This window comes from Protomyctophum bolini, assembly GCF_963924005.1.
Source record: "Protomyctophum bolini genome assembly, chromosome: 10".
NCBI lineage: Eukaryota > Metazoa > Chordata > Actinopteri > Myctophiformes > Myctophidae > Protomyctophum > Protomyctophum bolini.
In genome coordinates this window covers 39164841-39190685 of record NC_137871.1, presented here as the reverse complement: position 1 = coordinate 39190685, position 25845 = coordinate 39164841, and the positions used below count along the sequence as shown (strand labels likewise).

The 25845-nt window shown below is 42.3% G+C and overlaps 2 protein-coding genes across 5 annotated transcripts in view; both read right to left on the bottom strand.

Moving 5' to 3' along the window:
- The window catches only part of tbc1d9b (TBC1 domain family member 9b), a 40526-nt gene extending 29070 nt beyond the window's left edge, over window positions 1-11456 (bottom strand). For both annotated transcript variants that reach the window (XM_080773638.1, XM_080773639.1), the window contains exons 1-9: window positions 11128-11456; window positions 9164-9274; window positions 8245-8363; window positions 6144-6372; window positions 5298-5556; window positions 4940-5147; window positions 4645-4842; window positions 3635-3808; window positions 2842-2992 (exon numbers count right to left, since the gene is read on the bottom strand). In XM_080773638.1, the coding sequence (XP_080629764.1) occupies window positions 2842-2992; window positions 3635-3808; window positions 4645-4842; window positions 4940-5147; window positions 5298-5556; window positions 6144-6372; window positions 8245-8363; window positions 9164-9274; window positions 11128-11245 (1567 nt within the window). In that variant the 5' untranslated portion in view covers window positions 11246-11456. The remainder of the gene's footprint in view (window positions 1-2841; window positions 2993-3634; window positions 3809-4644; window positions 4843-4939; window positions 5148-5297; window positions 5557-6143; window positions 6373-8244; window positions 8364-9163; window positions 9275-11127) is intronic.
- Window positions 11457-13888: 2432 nt separating this feature from the next.
- Window positions 13889-25845, bottom strand: part of rnf130 (ring finger protein 130) — a 55494-nt gene continuing 43537 nt past the window's right edge. Inside the window, exons 7-10 of one of the 3 annotated variants that reach the window (XM_080774644.1) lie at window positions 19846-19942; window positions 18922-19129; window positions 17022-17115; window positions 16423-16564 (exon numbers count right to left, since the gene is read on the bottom strand). In XM_080774644.1, the coding sequence (XP_080630770.1) occupies window positions 16546-16564; window positions 17022-17115; window positions 18922-19129; window positions 19846-19942 (418 nt within the window). In that variant the 3' untranslated portion in view covers window positions 16423-16545. Of the gene's footprint in view, window positions 15516-16422; window positions 16565-17021; window positions 17116-18444; window positions 18786-18921; window positions 19130-19845; window positions 19943-25845 lie in introns of those variants that run through there. The other 2 variants (XM_080774645.1, XM_080774646.1) reach the window with 2 other exon arrangements.

Sequence of the window (25845 nt, the reverse complement as noted above, 5' to 3'; positions counted from 1 at the left end):
CGCGGACATGTTTTTTGAATGAAGCATTGTGTTGTGTGGCCTGCCCAGACATGTCATTCAGAAACAGCAGGCTTAAAAACGCTCCAGCTTTTAACCCATTCTGACCTGAGATCAGATTCATACGAGGTTTCCACGGGACACACACTGGTCTGATTAACCCATTCTGACCTGAGATCAGATTCTAAAAATGTCAGTTGTTCTTCGAATTTTTCAAAAATAGCAGACCTACAAGCTCGTATCGCGCCACTCGGTGGCGCGATATGAGCTTGTAGATCTGCTATTTTTCAATAGCTAAAGCATAACATGATGCCAACACCAAAATGGGTGCCCGGTCAGAATGGGTTAAATCATTTTAAGAGTGACATGAAGGTGAGTGTTCACACGTGATACACCTCGAGATGAAAACACTGCTCGGTTGCCACAGCAACCAGGGAATTGTGTTTGGGTCATTAGTTATGCATTTTCGCTTAACAGGATGTTTTGAGGCTTCCCCCATGGACTATTGGACATTGAAACAGGCAGGGGGACAGCAGGACAGACTGCCTGAAGACTGAAACGCAAATCAACAGCAGCAACACTAGCTCTCATATATATAGATTCCCCTTGTGTTACCACACTCAGAGAGCCTTTCTTCAGCTCTTCACAGAATAGACACTGACGCACACAAGTTCACATCTAGTGACGAACACTCCAATTCACACACACAGCGACTCAAAAGAACAAAGAGGGCTTCACTTGTCTCCTTTAAAACATTCAAGCCTTTGTCTAATCTCCACTTCCAGGCTTGATTTCAGTTCAGCTTTCAGCCTGTTGCTGTGGTTCTACAAAAAACAAACATCCTCAAAAGTCAAGGGCAGTTCATTTGTACGCCACATTTCACACACAAAGCAAAGCAATTTAAAGTGCTTTACTGTACTGTACATAAGAGGCATGCAAATGCATTTAAAGAGATATAAAGATAAACCCACACCACCAGGGAAACTCAATGAAAGTGATTGTACAACAAAAGGGACTCCAACCCACAACATTGTGCGGGTTCAAATACCAGAACTATGGTCACTTGATCAAGAAGAGTCAAGACAATATTAAACTCCATTCTAATGACAACTCTTTCTTGAGAGGAAATACTGTACAAACACCACCAGTGACTGGACTCTACCCGACTAATCTAGGATTATGGTATTCAACCACTGAAATTGGTTGTAATTTTCCTCAGAAGAATTACAGTAACTGTAATCACTTCTACATCACTATGTAATTGTAATCCCAAAAATTACGAGAGAAAACCCATGCCAGCGGGACTTTAGCCTCCTGATAAACCCCAAAAAACTGCTCAGGAATGACACAATGCAGACTCATGTCACAGTTCTTCAGTTCCTACACCTGGTGACGACCTTGGACACCAGGAAGTAAGAAGATACTGGATATTCAGAATCTACTTGACACCTTTCTCTGGTAAAGGTCAGGTTTTACACTCAGTTAAGTGAACTCTCCAAATTGTACTGTTACAAAGACAAGTTAGAAATTATAAAGGCGGGCAAAACAGGTCGATGAGCCAGACTTTAACCTGTGATGTAATGAGTGGGCCTATATCCACTGTGTTAAACACGCCGACTGACCAAGAGCACAGGGATACAATACACAGTACAATCTAGAGTGTAGAGAAGGCACTTTCTGCCCTCACCGTTGTTGATGGGCGGGTGAGCTACGACTCACCACCATCGACTGCCTTTACACACCACACACACACACACACACACACACACACACACACACACACACACACACACACACACACACACACACACACACACACACACACACACACACACACACACACACACACACACACACACACACACACACACCACAACAGACTTTCTGCCACAGATACTTATCGACACTCATTAACGCCGACATTGGGTGTATTGGCTCTGTGCGGCTGATTGCCACATATGGCCAGGTCAATGGCGTTAAAACAGACCTGGAGTGCAGGGGTGGCAGCACACTCAGGCCATACGCAAACCCATTTCTCAACCGGATTCAGTTTGTAGATTGGCTATACTAGTTTTGGTGAAAACATTTGACGTAGAGGGGAAAAAGGAGGGGACCAAGTATAGAACAATGGGGGACCCGAGTCAACTACTAGAGTTTAAATTATGAAGTCACGGATACAGAAAGGAAGCAAAACCTTAGCTAAAATTGTGCAGTCGTGGTGGACAAGGAATGTCAACAAGAGCATGCAATTCTGATGCCTTCTTTCAACCAATATATAGAGAGCAATTCTGTCACCTTCTTCCTTTTCAGGAAATGCATTACTTTTTAGTTTTTCTTTTTTTTTACCGAATATAAACACTGTGGTAGAAAGAATATAGTGCAGGTGTGGTCCCTTGAAAACCAGCTAAAAAAGGATGCTCTCAATGTGTGTCTAAATGTGTCTGATGGGAGAAGCCTCACATTCTGACTCAACACCACAAAACGTTTAGTCTGTCTTTATAGGTTTATACAACTGTAACCTCGTATCAACAGGTTTTCCCACTGCGTCTTTGGAAATCCTGGTTTCCATTTTCAGCCAATACCACACAGCCTACTCCAAAACTGTATCTGGTCCTTTACACATGCAAATGCACCTTGATGTTTTGTGAATTACGCTCGTTCCATTTGGCAACATAATACGGCAACATTAATACAATATATAATTCCTCTAACTTAGTAAGCACATGTTAAATCTTTACCATGTAAGCCCCCCCCCCTACACACACCTACAGTATAATATTGCAATTGGGCATATTCTTGTGAGGTGATTATTAGTTGTGTACAGTGATTGGCTAGTAGTAGTACCTGAGAAGAGCAGCCACAGTTCGCCCCGGAGGCTCTCTGGGATTCCGTTTAGAACCAGATCCCTGGTCTTAGATGTACGGTACATACACACACCACGGCCAAACTCAAAGAAATGGATCTTCCATGATTCCTCTTTCATCTTCTCCTTTGTCTGTGGAAGGAAATGTAAAAGTTACGAGAGGAGGAATGAGATCAAAGGTGAGAGGGGAAGGGTGACAATGATGGCGGGGAAGGAGTGACAAGTGTCGGATGGTATTAATGCACTTTAAAATCAGTAGAAATACATCCCTGCTGCAGGCATTTTAACTGCTCATGTTTAGTGATCAGAACCCCAGTCTGCAAAAACAATAAAGTCTGCACACTGGGTCATGCTCCAAAGTTCAGCATTTATTGGTTCCTCGAGTCTGCACCACTGGACGTGACGTTTCGAGTCTCTTCGGCTCTTCATACGTCTGAAGAAGAGACTCAAAAACATCACATCCAATGGTGTAAAGGAGCCGATAGATAACTTGAGCATGGACCACTGTACTGACTTTTGGTTTTTCATAAGTGGATATGCGTGCTTTGTTATTGTTAGTTTCAGAACCCCAGTCTGGTCAGCCCGTGTCATGAAATCATATATCTCAGGCTAGCCACTAATCAAAATTGTACAACTGTGTTAGCCGAAGACACGGTATGCAAGGTGAACAGTGAACACACAGATACAGGGCCGCAACAAAACCACATGAAGATGAGAAATTAATTGCTAATGTGTGCAGGTAAGATATGTGAGTGGAGCCTAGGAAAGACTCACAGCTTTGGGCCCCAGGTCCTCAGGGGCATCTTTCTGGTAGATTTTGAGGAGGCCCTGTGTCGCAGTTGGAAGGCCAGGGTGGTATTGTCGCCCCTCCTGGCAGGGGTCACGTGCTGTCAGGGGGGAAGAGGAGGTGAGGTGGGGCGGGAGAGAGGAGCTGAGGCCAGAGGAGCCCTGGGACACATTGAAAACAAAAAGCAAAAGAATATTAACTCATTGAATAGTGCAACACTTTACAAATGAAGTATATAAACACAGCCCGATCTCACCCAAACACGGTGAAATAGCACGGATTGGCAATTCCATACATGCATACATACACGCCTAGAAAACCTAGTTCAGGTGAGACCGGGTTGACACCAAGATAATATAAATGCAATTATGGATATAGATAACAATATTATCCAATATGGTGTGTAGTGTGCACTTGTGTGCAGAAGGTTTGCTAAATTACTTATCAGTTATGAGGCTAACTGGCTTGAATTCCCTTACATAGCCTAGACTAGTAGACTACATCTTAAAATGTCAATTTGAAAGCTTTTCTTCAGTCTTACTGTACGGGGGAGAATTGCTTTCCTCCTAATAATATTGAACAATGCCGACACATGATGAGCTACTGGAAGTTAACCTGCTAATCTGAGCAGCATCTGCCGAGTGCTGATGTTGCTGAGCTGTGATTGGTGTAGCAGCATCAGCTTGAGTGCCGACACTGCTGAACTGTGATTTGGGCAACAGCGTCAGCTGAGCTGCGTGGTGCACTGAATGCATCAAAAGTAATCAACAAACTATACTATAAAAGTGATCAAACATTGGCCACATTGTCAAATACGAAAGAGGCACAAATTGTGAAAGAAGCTCAATCAAACTAAATGTAATGCCTAACATTCCAAGTGCTTGTCAGGGTGGGGGGGGGGTACCCAGGTAAAATATGATTATTTTGGGGGAGACGGCTAGCCGCTTATGCGGAATATTGCAAAAACAATCTGGTCATTGAGGAGTGACTGACTCACCGAGGGGCTAACCAGAGGCAAGTGATTGCTGTCACTCCGCAGCCTGTCTGGGGTGCGTTGCAGGAAGTCGGAGATTCTCTGAACCAGGAAGTCTCTGTCTTTCAGGTTGGCGAAGAGGAAATTCATCTTGTTCTTTGTGCTGATGCTAACAGGGCAGGGCAGGACGCTGCTGCTGTCTGCCTTCTCCACTATGGACACCTAGAGGAGGGGATGGACAGAGCCGGTGGGTTACAGAAGAAGCGGAGACTGAAAGGTCTCTGGGTCGAAAAACGTTTGAAAGGTACGTCCTTTGTACCTCTCTGAGGGGTATGATGAGCTGACAGAGATCTTCCTCGCGGCTGGCGAAGCAGATGTAGTTGTTGGACACAAACAGCTGGCCTACGATGTGCATCTTGGCGAACGGCGTCCACAGGGTGCAGTCTGTGTGTCCATCCAGGCGCTCATCCGTCGTCAGGCGGAACAGAGCCCGGTAGCGCTCATTCTTAGCACGCGCATCCAAATCCCTGGAGTCAATATTATTATCCAGTTTTTATTAGTGAGAAAGTGAAGAAGAAGCCGATTTGTATTTTGTGTAAGAGATGAAAACTGGTTCTTCTCAGTGTGTCAGAGCATAATACACATTTAACCTCTTTTTAAATGTTACTTAATCATACCTCTTGAGTGTCGATACGTTCTTCAGTGTCTTGCAGGGCTTAGGCAGAGAACGGTCGACAGCAAAGCCCTCATTGTCCAGTAGTTGCCTCATGGCCATGTTAGCTAGCTGCTCCATTAGCTTGAAGGTATCATTGATGTTGAGGAACATGGAGAAGTAGTGTTCCGTGTTGCGAGTGCTGACCCGCACGCTCTCTGGGAAGAGCAGCGTTGCGTTTTTCTCCAATTGGGTCACATCTGTCCACTGAATCACCAGGGTGACTGAAAGGGGAAGGGTGGATTAAAAAAAGGGAAGCATATGAAGTTAGTTAGGCCAGATACACCATGAAAGGAGGTTAGCTATGATACAGTTGGAAAGCTGACTAATGTTGTATTTTGACATTTTATATTCTTAATTAGACTTTGAATCATGGATACATCTGGGGACTTTCAACGGTCATACAGGCCAGGGGAGACAATATTCAAAGTGAGGTGGACATACTGAAATGTAGTAGATATCCAACTGCTAGTTGGAGGCTAGTGGCTACAAGGAAACTGTGAATTAATGAGTAAATTTAAGGAAAGGCGGTAAATATTTCAATAGATTCACTCTACAAGTGCATCATTGTTCATAAGGCTAATTAGGACGGAGCCAGACGGAATTAAATTAGCAGGGGAATTTCACAGGGCGATATGCCGGATATGCCAGACATTCTACAGCACAATGGCCATCTCAACACACACTTTTAAATAATCACATGATGTGAGGTGTTTCTGCATGAGTGAGATAGAGTGTTCAAGTTCATGACCCTATCTCACTCATGCAGAAACACCTACTAGAGCATGCAAACAAACAAGCACACTCTTACCCTCTTTTCCAAGCAGGAAGGAATAGAAGCAGAGGTGGTTGATGCTGAGGTAGACCCATCCCTGGCGTGGTACACGGCCTTTCCAGTAGCTGCAGGAGTAGTAGTTGACCAGTTTCTCTTCGTCGGGCATACCAAACAGCTTACGCATCTTCAGCTCCGCCTCGCGGAACTTACTGGAGTCTTCGTCGTCCTGGGATTTTTTGCTTTTATTGTCCTCAGCAATAATTCCCTGTGTACAGTTAGGAGGAGTGCGGGGTGAGAAAAGTGATGTTGTTATATACATTATAGCATCTATTGCAACCACATCACAGACTTGCTCGCAGTACTGTGATGCTCCTGTGGTTACCCATTCCACTGTCAAACGTGGCTGTGTCTCTTCAACTGTTCTGCGACAGACAGCACCATCATTTTATGGACCATTCTCTGTTGACTTAATTGACCCTTTGATTTCAATATTAATCTATTACTACCAATATCATTTTTACCAGTAATTACTGTACATTTTGCTCTTGTATATTTCCCATTCGACACATCCTGCACAGCCGTCCGCCCAGGACGCTCATTACTCATGTTTCTTTCTTGCCTAATTGAGTATTGATTTAGACAAGGGGTGTTGCTCGTTTGCTGTCGCCTGTGTAAGCCCTTTGATACTGTAGCACAGGTTTTCTCAAACGTTTTGGCTGGGGAACCCCGGAAATGCTTTGCCCATACCTTTAGACCCACTCTAAGGGGTCGCGTCCTACAGGTTGAGAACCCCTGCTGTAACAGACTAGTTATTAAGAGCTTTACAAATATACTTTGTATAAATTGATTGGTGTGTGAGCGAGTGAACAAATGAGGATGAGGAAGTGAAAATGTAAATAATGGTAGCTTCTTGTCATACGGACACTCCAGCAATAAAGAGTCTAGGACAGTCTGATAGATGGAAATGAAATGCAGTTTACAGAACAGAAACATTTCTACTCACACCGCTGCCATGTTCTGAGAGATTTTGATTCGTTATTACATAACAATGGAATGTTTTCTGCTGCAGCGAAGCGAAGATGATGCAACGCATAACAAAAATGATCTAAAATCCCCTGGACCTTATGTTCACCGTTGCCGAATGCCATATCCTCTGCACCACCTCATAGTTTACTACCACTCATCTCAGCTGTTTGTCACATCCACATAGAATGCAAATATTATGCTGCGACAAAGCAAAGCATTTTTTCCCCAGAACAAGGTGGATATTTCACTGTGAATAAAGGCATCAACAGCAGTTACAGCACTGAACTGTATGAATGAGGGATTCATTAAAATTAATTTATTACACGGCTTGGTTGAACGCTTGATTCTGATCAAATTCAGCTGTGTGTTATTTCTGGAGCACCTGCTGCGCCCTGCTGATTTACTGCGGTTTCCAACATGACAGCCATGTAAACACACACACACACACACACACACACACACACACACAGTCATTTACAGCTAAACATTGCTCTCAAAAATGTTTTTGAAAACATTTGAGCGAGGAATAGACGATGCAGTGCCAGTGCCCGAAAATGTATTCTATTTGATCAACTGACTCCGTTGTTTTCCGACTGCGCTGCAGCTGGGCAGACGCCGGGTAGTGTGACACTTATGGAACACTTTCATTACCAAGCAAGGAAATACCTTGTTTTGTTGTGTTTTGGGTCAATTTATTAATTTATTATAGTAGCCGTGTAATAAGCAGGATAATGTATGGCTGAGTGGTCATTGTTGATATATAAATCACCTTCAGGATAAATCAGCCTGTCTGTGATTTTTCTATAAACAATGACCACACAGCCGTACATTATCCCTTACATTTATTATGCTAAATAATTGCCATTAATTTTTGTATTGTTTGTCGCCTTTAATTATTATTTCTCTGCGGTGCCGTGGGGCTCTAACATTATATACACAGAGTATACGTTGGCCTAGCAAACAACGTCCCCTAGCGACGGGATCCGTATATATACGAAACTAGCAAACATGTACGGACCTGGTAGAAAAGGAGTTAATAAGAAAAAGAAAAAACATGCAACTCACTATGGCCTTTAAGAGAAATGTGCATCAGTTAATAATGTCTACATACCGAGATCTTTCCCTTGACAAAGGTGGTGATGTCATCATCGTTGTCAAATATGGAAAGGGTCTGGAGCAGGTTGGCTTCCAACCACTCCCAGTTCTCTGTGATCTCCTTCCTGGAGGAGCCTGGAGATAGCCAACACAGACAGTTTTGGACACGCCATACACTCTACATACTAAGCACATCAAGTACAATCAACTAGCTTATTTTTTATTTATATTCGTATCCACATGGTTGGCAGCAGTGGTTCAGGGGTAGAGTGGCCGGATGGGAGCCACGAGGTTCCCAGTTCGAACCCGGTCTCTCCCAGAGTTGGTGTCAAAGTGACCTTGAGCAAGACTCTGAACCCCTAATTGCTCCCGATGTGCAGGTTGGTGCCTTGCATGGTTTCCTCTGCCGTCGGCATGTGAATGTAATGCACACACACATCTATGTAAAGCACTTTGGATAAAAGCGCTATATAAATGCACCATTTACCATTTACTTCAGGAAAGCTTTGCATACAAGAATTACACTGCCAGCCTCTCGCTGCCTGCAATGTTCCTAACAGCACTGAAATTGAAATAGGGCAACCGAATATAGAATGATCATTGATCAGATAAAAGCTGTAACCCAGGTAGTATTGCAAAGGAGCTCTACACTGACAGATTTGGCGATGTTAAGACAGGTTAACTGAATCAAACAAACAGTTGAGAAACATTTGTTGTCGAGTCTGTCGACAAATGTAAGTGGCTGTAGTATGCTGTGCTGCGGTATGCACGCAACCCCCAATGGAAATGGGAATTCGCTTTTCTACAGTATGATTGTGTAGGATAATACGTTTCTATATTCACTGAAAATAAACAGATACTGTATTATACAGAGTAGTACTGTGCCGCCTAGCATAAACTTAATGAGTGTGTGTGTGTATTGCAGCACAACGCACCACAGGCGATGGTCCAAAAGATTTGAGAGTCTCCAGTCTGGTGCAGGATCCTATAAGGAGCCACTCTGGCACTGGAGTCCAGGACCACATCTAGGGTGCCCACCAACAAGCCTGGTGGAAAAAAGTCAGAGAGTCCTTTTTTTTGACTGGTTCATAATCCCTTTGCCCCACGCGCCAATATCCTCTTACAAGCCATAAAGTTGAATGAATGGTCAGGGTCATAAAACCTTAATATAGGGTATTATAAATCATAAACTGTACAATGTTCGCACTAGTCTATGTTGGGAGACATTTCAGAATCATGGACTTGGGACAACTTAAATATGTGAGCAGTGAGCACCGTCTTATTTAAGTAGTCCACTGGGTCATGGGCAATGCACTCATCGATAAGGTCAAATGGGCATCCTATAAACCAATTTAAAGTTCAAATTAAGTCAACAAAATTCTGATCTGCTCTGTATTCAACTGACTATCCCAATTTGGGTATTCAATGTTAGAACAACAGTTTAATGTGCTACAGCTTATACAGCCATGAGTCATGGTTTTGAAAACAACAACCACCAAGGCAGAGAGAATACTGTGGTCTTAAAGGGACACTTCACCCTTTTTGCAAAAAAATATATGTTAATGACGTTTAGAAGCTTTAGATCACTTTCCTGGGGGTATTTATGTGTGTAATATGTGGTTTTAGATATTTTAGATTGTAGCAGTGAGCCTGTTGTCTCTGATGTCATGGACACTGGTCTCACTACCTTCCTGGACTACAATTCCCATAATTCTTTGGTGCACTGCTCCTCCTTGTGGATAGGGGGGAGAGCTGTCTTACTGAGACAACATGTAGTCCAGGAAGGAAGTGAGCCCAGTGTCCATGACATCAGAGACAACAGGCTCACTGCTACAATCTAAAATATCTAAAACCACATATTACACACATAAAGACCCCCAGGAAAGTGTTCTAAAGCTCCTAAACGTCATTAACATGTATTTTTTTGCAAAAAGGGTGAAGTGTCCCTTTAAGCTTAACATCAGAGCAAAATGCAATGAAAGAAAAAGAGAAATGCAGTGGCACACTACTTGCCTTATAGTAAGCAAATCTGATTTAGCTGAATGAGAGGCCTGCCTTTCATGTCAATAAAACGCATTATAGTAACAGGATGAATGGCCCTAAACTCACTGATGATGCAGGCAAGTTCCTCTAGTCTTTCAGAAATAGCTTTCGGGAGTAATTCAAGACAATCTAATCATGAGCTAGTACACAGTAAAATCCTCAGGGTTAATGGATCCATTTGTAGCTCAGAGTGTACAAATGGGACCAAATGTTATTTGTACACTCTCAAGAGTGCTGCGTGAAGGGTGCACTGCAGACAGGCTAACTTTCACTCACAGTTATCTTTTTGGTGTAATTAGGTCAGCTTTAGGTTGGGCCCCAACATATCCCACATCACCACCCAGTCCAGTGTTGTTTTGATGTCACCAGACAAACTGGCCTTTAGCCTTCCGTTCCTACCTTACCTCCTATGTTATTATCATTATCATAAGCACCCAGAGAAATACACGTTAAATAGCGATATTAGTCTTTCTTCTGAATAACTTGTTTGTTGACGAAAAAAATCCAGAAAATCGTTGACCAAACTATGATTAGCCTTCGTGCTAACTACTTTAACGTTGGGCTTACAGACGCTAGAAGAAGAAACACACGTCCCTTTTGCCTTCGACTGACTGGATGATGGTGCAGTGCAGAAATATCAACACTTTACACCAGTAATGTTGTTAATGTTAACAATCCCCCTATCAAACGTAAACATCACAGCATTTATTGGGCAGCTTGGCCCGGCCCGAATGCGAGTTCATCAGTCTATAATAATAGCTGCTGCTGCACAATTATGCTTTGATTTCGATTGTTTACAGAAGAACACTTCCAGAACCGATGCCACGACTGATCTAAAAAGCTCCGTGTATTGTACCTGTAATGCCTCCTCCTTTGCCGTGGCCTTTCCTCCGCTGGAGGATGAAGAACGGGTTCGCCCTCTCGCTCACCCACAGCGCGTTGGCGAGCAGGACCTCCTCCGGAGTTATCCACATTATTTATGGACACTTTGGGACAACCTTTACGCCGTGTGTATGGCAAACAGTGGAATGCGTCTATGTTAAAATTGTGAGACGTTATATGTCGCGAGATATGTCACGCCTGGCCGTTCTGAAACCGCTGTTGTTTTTGGGTTCATGTCGTCCACGGGTCAGTCGGTCCGTCAGCCCTGCAGCAGCATCGCATCAGCCTCTCTCACTGTTCTGTTGTGTGTTGTTGTGTCTGCTCTGCTCCTGCTGCAATTCTGTCTGTCACTTCCGCGTTTGGCCTGAAACTCCGCCCCCTTGTACTCTACGCGGCTGCGTACGTCGTTGCGTCACGCTCCGACATTTATGCTCACATGATATCACTGTCAATATTCTAGAGCAGTCTCAGCAGTGGTTTTTCATATCAAGGCCCATTATTGATTCTGCAATCTGTTTACGGACCAATGATGAGATTAAGCCTTGCAGACCCAAAACTAAAGAATCTGTCCACAATTCCATGCTGTAGTAGCCTATATTGATGTTGGGTACCATTAGGAGAGTTAACAATAACTCTTCGGTGTAAAATGAAACCAAATAGAGTTAAAGATCTATAAGGGTGCATTTAGTTACCAACTCTCCATCATTTAGCTGGGGACCACCTGGAACCCCCCTAAAGACCACTGGGGGTCCCCAGACCACTGGTTGAGAACCACTGGTCTATAATGTTTTTTATTCTAGGGGTCAGGGAGATAGGAATAGGATAGGTGATTGTTGGTTTGTTGATAAATATTAAGTAAACAGAAGACAACTTATTATAAAATAATAACTAGAAATGCACTCTGTTGAGGTGCCAACTTAGTACTGCTACTAGTAACTAATGTCTATTACAACTGCTGTTATAAATCCTTTACACCTAGAATGCCTGTGATCATTTAATTATACTTCGTACTGTATGTAACAACTAACAACAAGAGCCATTCTAGGGCTATAAATCCTTTAGACCCGTTATTGACCTTATAGGCCTACCTACCTTGAAGCGTACCTTAGTCACCATCAACAGCCAAATAAGCCAAGGGACCACCATTCTTACTGACATACGCATACATATGTTAGCTTTTACCCACCCAACATTGAAACATTATCTTAATTACATCACCATCAACAGCCAATTAGGGGTACGCATACCTTTTGGTCCAGCCGACCACAATACTTGCGCGCTCTGCTTGCGCAAGTAATAATAATATACAGTAAACAGAAGAAAACGTAATAATATACATTTGAAGATAGTTCTTAAAGCCCAAGTCCAAAAAAAAAAAGCCTATAGGCCTACACTCCCTGCTGCGTGCTGGTGTCGTCCCAGCAGTAGGATTACGTGCCGTGACAATCATAACCCTCCCCACCTGACTACCCTCTCCCAAATATGGACAACTGTGTTTGTGTAGACGCTCGACAAAGTGTTTGAATCTTGTGTATACCGGTATTTAAAGGATAAAGGATAAAGTAGGTGTATGAAAGTTTTTGAAGTTATTGAATCCTGTGTGCAGAGTTACATAATGAGATAGGCCTACCACGTTTTTAGACAACTGTTAAAAATAAAATGAAATGTTTTGTACTGAAGTCCGGTGTTTGAATCCTGTAAGGAATTAAAGATGAGTTCACATTGCATCATCAACTGCTGAACCAAAGTGTTAAAATACCTGTGTGGAGTGAACAATTCAACAATTCACAAATTTAATAGCAATGGTCATCAGTTCGAATCCTTAGAAACAGTGATGTATTAATAGCACCCTCTGCTCCTGATAGTTTATTTAGAATAGGTTAAATGTAGAGGATAAATTTCACTCAATATCCCAACAACACTGTATTTTCCCCGACTTTGGGAAAGCTCACAATTGGATATGAGATAGAATAGTCTCAAACACGTTACTGCTATGAGGTAGCCCTACTATACATACATAATGACCTGTATTCAAAAGTATGTGTAAACACCACTGTAATATGTACATCTATTAGAAATTATTGTCTATTACAAGAAAAATCACACCTGAGGGACGCTCTTATCATCCTACATAATCATACATCATCTCATTCTGGCCAATCACAATTTGTGTCCTCACCTTGGTCTTCAATGTTGGCATTCAATGTTTGTGGTAAATGGTGCATTTATATAGCAACTTTATCCAAGGCGCTTTACAGAGATTGTGCATTACATTCACCCATTCGCACACAGATACCGGTGGAAGGCACCAACCGGCACATCGGGAGCAATTAGGGGTTCAGTGTCTTGCTCAAGACTCTGAACACAAATCCTCAAAGCTGGACATACAGTAGGAGGGGCTAGCGCCCCTCAAAAATATTGTATGCATTACTAAAGTAATCAGAAAATTTCAGCCTTATTACATTGACAGCAAAATATCTCAACGAATTTTGATGAGATGAGAAGAGAACATAGATATCCGGAGTCCCCTTTTTTGCGAGACCAAGTCAAGACCGAGTAAAACGGCAGGCAAGACCAAGACGAGACCAAGACCATCAACATGTGGTCTTGTGTGAGTGGATGTTTACGTCACGCACACACACACGCACACGCGCACACACACACACACACACACACACACACACACACACACACACACACACACAGTACAAACTTAAGGAATAACATCCACAGGATAGGCAATAATGACACTTTTAATGCTGAGGCAGTACTGTATGTAACACAGTGACCCAAAACCATGACCATGACGAATGACCATCTCCGTTCACATCATTATTATCTTCACCACCATATATCAGATACAAAGACTAAAACACAAAGGGACAGCAAGAATAAAAGACTAATCCTTCCACCCAAATTGCTTGTACAATAGAGAAAGAAAAAAAAGAGAGAAAAGAAAAATGAACAGTGCTTTAATAGGCCACTTTGAGATATATCATCATGTATATAGATTGTATATATACTGTATATACTGTACTAGGTCCTCTTCAGAGGGGTCTGATTAGTACACGCTGTGGGTATTTCATAAGCTTTTGGAATACACATTACAATGTCTTTTTTTCACTACAGAGATACTATTTTTTTTTTCTAGTTTTCTTTTTTTTTGCTACAGGCGTGTAACACTTTGCAACGGAGTTCCTCGTGTTACAATTCACATATTCCACGGGGTTTGTTTCTTTGCTCCATTCTGTTTGTCTGGTGACAGGTGTGCATATAGGCCAAATTAGGGCTTTGGGTAGTTTGCCAGCCAGTCAAAAAATAAATAAAAATGAAGAAGAAGAAGAATGTCCTCTCCAAGGGCAGCATCAACAGAAGAGACAGCTGGTCCACACAGTACCACAGCACAGTCTGTGTTTCTTTGACCTGCAGCCTGTCCCGAGCCCAAAGTCTTTCTGACTGCACCAGATGAGAGCCAAAGGAAGTGAAGCCAGCTGCCAGTTTAATATGTCCGGTTCATACGTTGCTGTATGACAGCGTTGTGTGCGAAAATAGCAGATCTACAAGCTTTGAGTTTGTACATTTGTCTATTTTTGACATGCAACACCGTCATACGACTGTGTATAAATTAGGCATTAGCTCGTCATATATACATATTTGGGATGCTGAAAAGTAGGCTACAGTAGGAACACAGAATGGAGACTTCTTACGGACATTTGTGATTCGTTGATAGCTTCTGTTGAGAATGAAAGACACACTGGAATACTGCAAAGGAAGCCTTACAGTAGGTCTAACTTACACTCCGGCACACAATGGTGTTGCTCACTGAAAAGTAACCACCAACAAGCAAAATACTTGACTTTTCGGCAAGCGACACTGTCGTGCGACAAAATGTAAGTTAAGCTTAAGACGATTAACCCCCCACCAACCACCAAAACCATCTGATCCACAGTTTTGAAGATATCTCTGTTGAGAGCAAATTATGGCAAAATGAAAAAGGGACCAGGGACTGTAGATCTAACTAAGATAAATGTCCCACTCCATCTTTTGACAGGTGATATTACTTTCTGCGGTAGTAAGCAGTCTTGTAGATGGAAGTGTAGATATTCCAAAGGTTTCTCCAGGTTGTCACCCTCCAACTCCCCAACCCTCCTTCACACTACACACACACACACCTCAAACACTCCAAAGGTCCACCGAGTGTGCATAAAGGCCACCTTCAGCAGGAAGAGCAGGGTAACCATGACAATGGACCTCATGACTTGTTCTCATCGTAAAGGTCGAGCGAGGCTTGAATATCAGGGAGCTCCATCTCACACACCACACTACGGGGAGACATCGAGTTCCTATTGAAGAAATGGCCACCTGTGTAGGAGAAAAAGAGGAAGTTAACCTTAGTGTCATGAAGACCGCCGAATACTACATTAACAAATAAAATAAGAGTAAAGTTACTGTATGTAGAGTTCACACCAATTATTAATATATATTATACACACACACACACACAAACACAATGGTGAATGATATAGTTATACGTATTATAGTTACAGTGCTCAGTGTGAATGGTGCTTAAGAGACACGCTTATACTGTATATGTAGAGTAGGGCTACAGTAGAGAACTTGAACTAGACTTTAAAACGTGTTCTCGCAGCACTTCAAAGAGGCACACAGTCAAATCAAAATAGTTTACACCCAGAGTTAAAGTAACTATGAATATTTCATTGTGTATGATGAAGATGAATGTTGCCGTTAATGTAAATGTCCATGTGTTTAAGTGTACCACTGGACTCTTGGAGGAGTAGGGCAATTCCTCCCAAATAAGCAATGATCATGATCATGATCATCATAGATCTCATTACGAAGACTCCAATGTCCCCACTGTGTTATACAAATGATCGTTAACAAACAGCATTCATAATGGATGATCCAGAGTCACTAGATTTCAGTGTGTGGCGGTAGGGTGCAGAATTACACAGCCATGCTGGTGTTGATACATTGTGCCATCTAGTGGGAAAACTAACCCACTGCAGACAAATATAGTAATGCAATGTTGACCCATACAAACCCCAAAGCTTGTAGGGATATTTTTAAAACCACAAGGGGATAACATAAAACAAAACCTTTATGGATATATATTGATAGAATTGTAAAACAACATGTATTAGAAATGAAATAGTTACCAAGAACACTTTGTTCACTTTGTAATTGCATTAGGATCAACAAGAGAATAAAGAGTCAAAAACAGGTAGATTTAAAGTGATTTAATCTGTACACATAAGCCGGTTATAAAAGACTTTACAAATGCAAAACAGAAACGTATGGCACAAAGGGAAGTGTGGCTGTGTGTGGGCTTCCAGCAAAACAGATGTCCACAGAGAAAGAAAGACCAATGCCTTCACTCCAACCATTGAAGTCTGGAAAAGAGAAGGCCAGAAAGACAGATTGTTCTGTGTTACTTGCATGTCTGGTGAAGCTTACCGGTACATATAGAGACATCAAGGTTCCTGTGCACTTTTTTCTCCTTCTTATTGGTAATGTATATTATTGTCTTGAAGACAAGCTGTTGCTTAGGAGGCAGCTAATAGGGATCTGATTTAATTAATAAACCAATAAATCTGTGTTGCTGGTAATTTACACCAGTCTAACAGACAGAAAAGTAAGCAACAGACAAGCTCAAAGCTGGTCTTAAGTTAACTTTTGTTCGCATAGCACTGGTCACTGAAAATAGGACCCTGAGACTTGCGAGCAAAGATATGGAATCAAGAAATTCTCAAAAAAAACTACGTTTAATAAATGATGAATATATTGTCATAAAGTAAGTTACAAATGCATGCTTGGTATAGCTGAATGTTTCGAGGGCAGTATACTCACTCGGCACTAGTGAAGCTGGCAGTGGCTTTGATGATCATGTAGCACAGTGTTAGAGCACTGAGGAGTCCAAAGCTGGCGATAATAAACCACTCCTCTGTCAAACAAAGGAGAGGAAGCAGGGTGTCACTGCAGCCACCGAGGAAGCCAATAACAACCCGAGGAAGCCCACCAGCCAAACAAGAGGAGAGCAACAGTCTTGCTTCTGATTGGTAAGGCAGTGCGAAGAGGTGAGAAGGCGAAAGAGAGACCAAGAGGAGACAGGATTTCAGAGAATCCGTATGAAAAAAAGATCCAAAGTAGATGACTCAAGTAACAAGATGGGAAGCGAAAAAGAAGCAATGTGGAGCGTTTGAAATTCACAGCGTGGGGGCTGAAGAGAAAGGGCCTGTGAGAATAAAAAGAATACGCAAGACGCCAAAACACTTTCTCACTCACACACACACACACACACACCCACACACACGTGCGCGCGCACGCACACACAGTGGTCGTACTACTCAAGCATGTGTGTGCAGAAAGACATGCACACGTTACGCACGCACGCAATAACTTGAAAGAGAGGTATAAGTCATATAGACTTCAACATGGCAGGAGTCCAAAAAAGTCCAATGCAGATTGAAAGATTCAACAAACTAATAGTGAACATACTTAAGGGTTGAAAAAGCATAGAGATATGTTATTGCAGTGTTAAATTTCTTATCCCAAATACCTCTCTGTATTTGACTGACAGAAATGCCTTAGTCCAGGACATCTCTACTAAGTCTGCATATGGGCTGTGCTTTTTTACTTTGTCAAGGACAGCATTTAGAATTGGAATGGCGTACAGTATGCTGAAGTGAGAACAGTGCTGTAAGCACAAACTGAAGCCCAGTGTTATTATAGGATTATGACACTGCAGAGATACAGAGTGACAAGGGCTGATGTGGGTTAGTGTATATGTGCATCTACAAGGCCTTTACACATTTTTGCATGAACAGACGAAGAGGAAGGGGAGTTAAGAGAGTGATAGTCTAGGAAAATTGGCCTCAGATCCTGTGCAGCAGGGGCGTGGCCCAGTGCGTTGCGTTTCAAATGAAATGCGAATCAAAAGACAGGGGCGGGTTCCACATGGAGTGGGCGCTACATCTAAATAAGACGGAAGGGAAACAATTGCTCCTTGAGCGGTGGTGGCCTACTACAATTCAATTTGGAATTGGATTCCCTTCGGACTATTTTCATGGTATGCACAGTGCTTCAGACCGGAAAGGGGAGTGTCCGCTCAGATTCTGAGCGCAACGTACTTCCCTCACAGGGATACGTTCCTTTTTTCCAAGAAGTCTTTCTCGCCCGCCTAGTGGCGAAAAATAAAACTTCTGGGAACTCAGATTAAGAGAGTGATGGAAAGTCAAGATCGCAGGGGAACCAATGGAGATGGGGGAGTTGAGAGAGACAGAGTGTGTTTGCATGAAGGAGAGACAGATGAGAGAGTGTCAAATGTTAGCAATTTGGTACAGTAGATTTGTTTTAAACCTTGTTATTGTTGCTTTTTTGTTTATTTTGCTGACCATAACATAATAATCTCACTTCGCAGTAAAACAAAATCAGGATGAGGAAGGTAGGGATTGTTTTATGACATCAGTTACCCTACCAGTGGAAGGACATTCATTAACTGGCTAGTGACTACATTGACAGCAATTGACAGTTATTGGTTAAATTTAAGTGTTAAATTTGAGTTTTGAAACACAAGTTGCTCCTGTTGATTCCTGCTGGCTTGTTATGAGACACCTTAAGAATGCAGGGACAAACCAAAAGATCCAAATGATTCGTTAAATAATCATCAAAGAAAGAATGGACAAACAAACAGAAAATCAAACACACAAACAACCACATAAAAAAGCAATGATAGAGTATCGGGGCTTACTGGTGACAGCAATGTTGATTTCCCCAGTGCGAGGGGTCATCTCCCCATCAGAAGGGATTTGGGGGGCCCCAGAGTTCCGCAGAGGCTCTAGGCTGATGGAAGCTTCGCTGGACAGGTCCACCAGGGCTGTCCTCTGGCTGCTGGTCGTCTGACTACGTCCTATCCTGTCGATGTCGAACGCCCCATTGTCCACGCACGGCAGGTTGGGCTACACAGAACAGACAAACCACCCTGTGAGGAATTCTAATTTAGCACTGGCCAAGTAACTAATAACCGTCAATAAAACCAATAAAAGCTAACCACTCTGTTTTATTCGCTGCAACGCGCGCGCACACACACACACACACACACACACACACGCACACGCACACGCACACGCACAGAACTATCCAAGTGTCCTTGACCAAGACATTGGATCCAGACCTGCTCCCCCATGGCGAGTCACTCTGGATGGAAGTGTCAGCAAAAATGACTTCGATATGAATTGTAATGCTGGGCCACATGGCCAGCAGGTGGCAGGTTCTGCCATAGAATGGCTGACACAACAACACACAGGGTGAAATAGTTATGCAATCATTCAGACGGAAAAACAAGATGCATGTCAGAAAGAAGAACACAGAGCCATGCAAAGAACACAGAAAACACATGGTAAATGGTGCTTTGGTCTTGTACAGGAAGTCTGTGTTGTTCAGAGTGACCTAGTTCAGCTCAGTGTTATGACGTTTGTTTTTTTATCTCCGCTGCAAAATCTAGCTTGTGTGTGCTTGTGTGTGCTTGTGTGTGCTTGTGTGTGTGTGTGTGTGTGTGTGTGTGTGTGTGTGTGTGCGTGTGTGTGTGTGTGTGTGTGTGTGTGTGTGCATGCGTGTGGCATAATTAAAGCAAGGCACAATGTTACTGCACTGTCAGTGAAGAGGAGTGACTCACCATGATGCCCAGTGCTTTGAGGATGTTGAGTTTACACATGGGACAAGTGCAGTGCTCATTCAGCCAGGGGTCCACACACATCTTATGGAAGACATGTCTGTGGAAGGAGAGAGAGAGAGAGAGAGAAATAAACAAATATACAGAGAAACAAAGCCATAGCCATAGTTAAAGTCCATAAAGTATTCAATGTTAGCATTCTCCAACAAACATCAAAGGGAGCTCAGCTCCTCCTTGCCCCCTTTAAATCCTGAAACTGCACACAACGATGACTCTGTGCGATGCTGTAACGCCCTTGGCAAGGTAGCCAACGTGGGCCGGTACACAGCACAAGGCCTTCTTTGTGAATGTGAAGGTGAGATATGATAGAAGTAAAATTATTGAGGGCTCTGAAAATGTAAAAAAGAAATGCCCCAGACAGGTAAAATAAAATTCTGCTGTAGTGACAGAGAAAACCGATGCAACAAGAAGTTGTCAGAAACTGAATTATATTAACGTTGAATTACATAACTAAATACATGTCCGGTATATTTCCAGTTGCTACATCAATTTGGCATAAGTCCAACACTCGCAAATAACAAGAGTGTTTAGAGAATTTGTCAAAATGTATAGAAAAATATAGAAGTGAAAGATTATCAACAATGCATTTTGTTTAATTGTTTAAAGTTACACAGTATGATGTTATGGCTTGTTATGACTGGATTACTTTGTCTAATGCTGTCTCTTATAAAAGGTAGATTTAACGTATAAAAAGACACCAATACACTGATCCCAATGCACAAGTCTGAATGGGATATGAAATGTTGCAAGTATACTGTATACACAGAGTACTTCATAAATCATTACCTAATAGCTGAACATAATAGCTTCCCTGGTAAGTGAGTGACACAATAATAACCCATTAGTACTTAATAAAATCTCTCTAAAGCATAATACACTTAACGCAGGTAAGTGTACAATGCAAGCAACATGTATGCTTGTAATCGTTTGTGCTTACATTGCCTTTTTACACTTTTGTGAGCGCATTATATTTTATAACAGTTTCTTAAGTAGCAGACAGTATTTTTCTGTACATAAAATGTCTTCATTTTATAAATGTACTGAAATGAGATGAGAACACCATGCAGTATAGGATCATCAAGATATCTTCGGAGCACAGACAAATGAGCCTGAGCAGCCATGAAAAATGTGCTTGCTATATTGCACGAAATAAATGTCCTTAAGTGCAACTGCAGCAAAGTATGACATGCATATTTAGCTGGCAATATTGTTAAGTGGCTGGATAACGTGGTATTTCCTGGGCAGTAAGCCTCACTGACGACAAAGTGCTATTCAGACCTGGGCCCTGAGCGTTTATTGCTTTCAAGGCGTGTTTTGAAATAACGGCTATATGAATTAATAATAAGCCTGTTTACAATACAATGTCTGGGAGAGCAGGATAAGCAGAAATAGAAATAGGGTGTGGGTGGAGGGGGGTGAGAGAATTGGGAGAATCATGGTTAAACACTTGGGAGCCTGTGTGTTAACAGACAGACCGGTTTAGGAATTTAGGATATTTTAGAGGGAGACATTCATTATTAGCTCTCGGCAAGTCATTTTCAGTATAGTATGTAAAACTCACATTTGAAATTTTAGGCATGCATATCTAAGTCATAACCTGTAACCACTCGATCCATCCATATACAACTGGCACACTCAATTCTTTCATCAAAATCGGAAAGGGCACCACTTTTCCAAGAGAAAACAAAAATGGCTTTGATCCAGTAAATCATCCCATTAACAATGTCAGCAGTGGGGTGACTGTATTCTAACAGCGGGCACCAGACAGCAGCTACAGATCAGTTACAGTCTGTTAAACGAGCAAAGAACAGGAACACACAGATATCATGCTCTGTGTGCTAAACAGGATATGCTATTGTATGACCTTGACGTCCTGTACCCAGAGCTTCAGGGAGAGTGCTTAATTCTGTCAATGGTTAGATTGGTTGTGTAAAAGAGACAAGAGTGAATGAGAAATAATCGGTGGCAATGTGCCAAGGCCCGGTACCACACAGTTCTGGCACATGTTCAAATTTCTCTAATATCTGATCTGTGCCGAACTGGATTGAACTGCATTGTGCTGGTCCGGACTAAGCTGCGATAGGCCTGGGGCCAAATAAAGACTCAGACAAATTAAAAATAAATCTTCTGGCCAAGAAGGCTACCAATTTTTTTGAAGTGGATCTCAATGTCAAGGGTTTGTCTTAGATATTTACTGTAGGCACAGAGACAACCTGCATAGACTGAATCTGCAGAGAGTGATCTTATTCTCAGGTTTTTTTTAATAGCATGGCGCAGAAGAAGTCACGCAGCCGTCTAGAACAGGGTTTGTCTGTATCTCTGTCTGTCCAAAACAATTCCTGTATCTCTGTCCCTGAAAGTAGACCAAACACTGCTCAGCTCACACTGTTATGCCAATTTCCTATATGAATTGAATATGAAGGATGGTAAGGACCCTAATGGAAACAAGCCATAGGCTTTCTTGTTTTAAATCCTCTTAGCAGACCTTGTAATGTAATCGAACTGTGCTTTCCTGTGCTTTTTTTGCAAACTGTTAAGTATTCAATCAATCAATCAATGCTCATACTGCTACAGCGCTACATGCATACAGAACACCTCACAGGAGCCCACGATAGACTGTGTCTTGTTCGGTGTTGGGACTAACACGTTAGTAATATATTACGTACTGTAATGCAACTGTTTTTGTTTGTTTTTTACGCCATTTGATTAATGATTATTTATGACAACTTTACTCTTCCGAAAAGCAAGTTGCGTAGCTTTTAAAAGTGCTATAATGATAGCAAATTGCTGCTTTAGATTATTCCTATGTTTGACATACTGTAGCATGTTTCGTGCAGATGTCGTTAACCTCTATCCAACAGGTGGGCAGAACACCCTGGAGATGACTGATGTGATGACCTCAGCAGTAGGCCGGCCTTAGCCCTCCTTTTTTTAAAGGCAAGGCTAGAGACTCAGGACGCGACAGATGGCTCTCTGCTCTGTCGGACAAGGGCAGAGAAGTAAAATTGTGTCTGTGTGTGTGCAGTTCTGGTTGCACCTGAAGGTCAGTGGCAGCTATCCCATTCTGACCTGAGATCAGATTCATACGAGGTTTCCACTGGACACACACTGGTCTGATGAACCCATTCTGACCTGAGATCAGATTCTAAAAAAATGTCAGTCGTTCTTCGACTTTTCAAAAATAGCAGACCTACAAGCTCGTAGCGCGCCACTCGGTGGCGCGCTATGAGCTTGTAGATCTGCTATTTTTCAATAGATAAAGCATAACATGATGCTAACACCAAAATGGGTGCCAGGTCAGAATGGGCTATGCGTCTAAAATGAGCATGTTACTTTGCGAGGTCATGCCCTCCTCCTGTGAGAGTTCTGGCCCTCGCATGTCTGGGTCTCCAGAACCACTCTGTGTTGAGGGAGAGGGGATGTCTGCTTGGGGGCTCGTTATGATACAGTATACCCCTCTTTCCATGTCTCTCCGCAAGTACTGACTGCTACAGGTATTGTAATTTTTCAAAGCATAAAACTCAATATAAAAAGGTTGTTCGACAGGCACTGTCGGACACTGAGAGCTTTGGAAAGTGAATAAAGCCTACATAAGCTTTTTTTTTTTTTTTTTTTTGCTTTTATACCTTCATTGATAGGACAGTAGACTGACAGGAAATGGGGGGTGACATTCAACAAAGGTCGTCAGGATCGGATTTGAACCCACGACACGTTGTGAGGCTGCATCAACAGCCTAGGTGTCCAGACCGCTACCCTAGCGGTCCGGGCCTAAGACTAGCTTTCTAATATTAAGTGGACATGGTCAGTAGATAATCATGTCAAATCTTTCTTAAAGTTTAAACTCTTCTTTAATCCTAGTCTACTCTACTCTCCTTACCCCTTCTCTCAAGTTGAAACAAAAAAATGCAATAATAAAGGTGTTCAAGGTCTGTAGTAGGATTCTTAATAGGACTAGTTGTTAAATATACCTAAATATTCAGCACAACAATTGACTGGATTGGAGATGACTTCTTGGGTGGGGTGGAATTGTCAATGATCGTACAGTACTCAACAGAAAAGCCCGTTTGAGCTATAAAAATCAGGCGCTAAAAAATATATTAGAAAAAGATTAGAAAGAAAGAAGACTGCACACTCCCTGTACCTAAAGTTTCACATTTTGCCTTCGGGCTCTCCTTTCATACAGTATATCCATTAGCCGGAAACAAAGTCTTTGCAAACCTCTGCAAAGGTTCTCTGCCAACCTGATCGGCTCAGAGAGGGGTGTGTAGGCTGTAGAGAATAAAATAAAATGACCTGCACACCGTCTGCACGTACACAATAGTAACACTTTTATTTAAGCAATGTTTCGGTCACATAGACCTTCTTCAGGCATCTGAGGCATCTATATGCCTATATAACCATTAGCCAAAATCAGGCTAAAGGCATATTCATACTCCAGTTTTAGGTGATTAGGTGACTACCGAAACGGTGGTTAGTAAAAACAGAGAGATCTCTTCGGGTGAGTAGTTTATCACAGTGGCGTGATGTCATGTTGTAGTTTTCCCAAACACAGTGGTGGTCACCTTATACTGAAGTATGAATAGGCCTTAAGTCTCCCCTCCATAACTAAAGTGGATGTAATAGGCTAGCTTTCATGTGGATTTACATGAGAACAGCTGATAGGCCATAATTGGTTGGTTACTTATACTGTATACCTCTACTCTCCCATCACAGACAACCTTTTTCACATCCTTCTGCAGCCAAGAGATGTATGTTTTTGATCTTTTACCTGTATTCATGCTAATTATCTAACTTTGGGTTAACTGCTCATCCTGCTTCACTGAAGTTTGTTTATAATAGGTAGAAACTGGTCAAAAATAATGAAATACAGTTATAATCTGTGGCACATCAGTGACATTTTAACTCAAGGACATTGTTCTGGTTGCAAATCATGTCACCATTTCCAGGTTGGGGTGTGGGTGAGGGGTAGGTCTAGTTTGATAGGCTGGAAAATAATCTGTGGAGAGAGCTATTTTCACTATAGAGACCATTACTGTTGAGGAAGAAATGCATTATGGGATGCATATGGTGATTTAGAATCCGTCTCAGCCATTAACAGTGCAGAGTCAGACAATACTAGGGAATGGACGATGGGACGTTACAAGATTCCAGGAATCCTACACCGGGGACAGACTTTCTGTCAATTTATCTTCAATTATACAGCCAAATTCACGTTTATTATTAGAACGGTTGCATATCAAGTGTTTCCCCACTGTGACTCAGTGACACCACAGCGAAGAACAGCAGGAGTGGAGACAACCTGATCTCCTGCATGCTGGCTCACGTGCAGGACATGCAGGAGGAGAACAGGCCGGGTGCAGCCGAGGAGGTGACAGATGAGTGTGGACATGTCTTCAGACAGAACACGTCAAGTAGGGGAGGGACACATCAGAACAGTAGAGAGAGGCCATTCATGACAGAGAAGGAGAGGGAAGGACGGGGGTGGATAGAAGCTAGGGGAGGAGGAAGCAAAGGGAGGGGAGGACAGAGGGCGGGGATGTGGGAGGGGGAGAAGGTCGGAACGAGAGTGGATGGGTGGAGAGGTTACTAGTATGTGAGTGAAAAATAAAAATGAAATATTGTGCTTTTGGAAATGGGCACCATTTGTCTAAAGACTAATAGGGATTCAACTCAATTTCAAGATGAAAAAGTAAGAGTATTTCTGAAAAGACAAGCAGAATAGCTTAAATTATTACAACTTGCTAAAATATTTTAGGGAAGCAAAGAATGATTAATTCAGGCTAATGATTATTTGTGAAACAGGCTCCTTTCTGGGTTATTCAATGTGTAACTCATCTGAAATGTACTGTGTGACACCCTCACCCACAAGTATGCGCGCATCACCTTAGGTCAATTGTATGTCGATTATCCTTCCAAAAGTCTAACCTAAATCCTCACAACAAT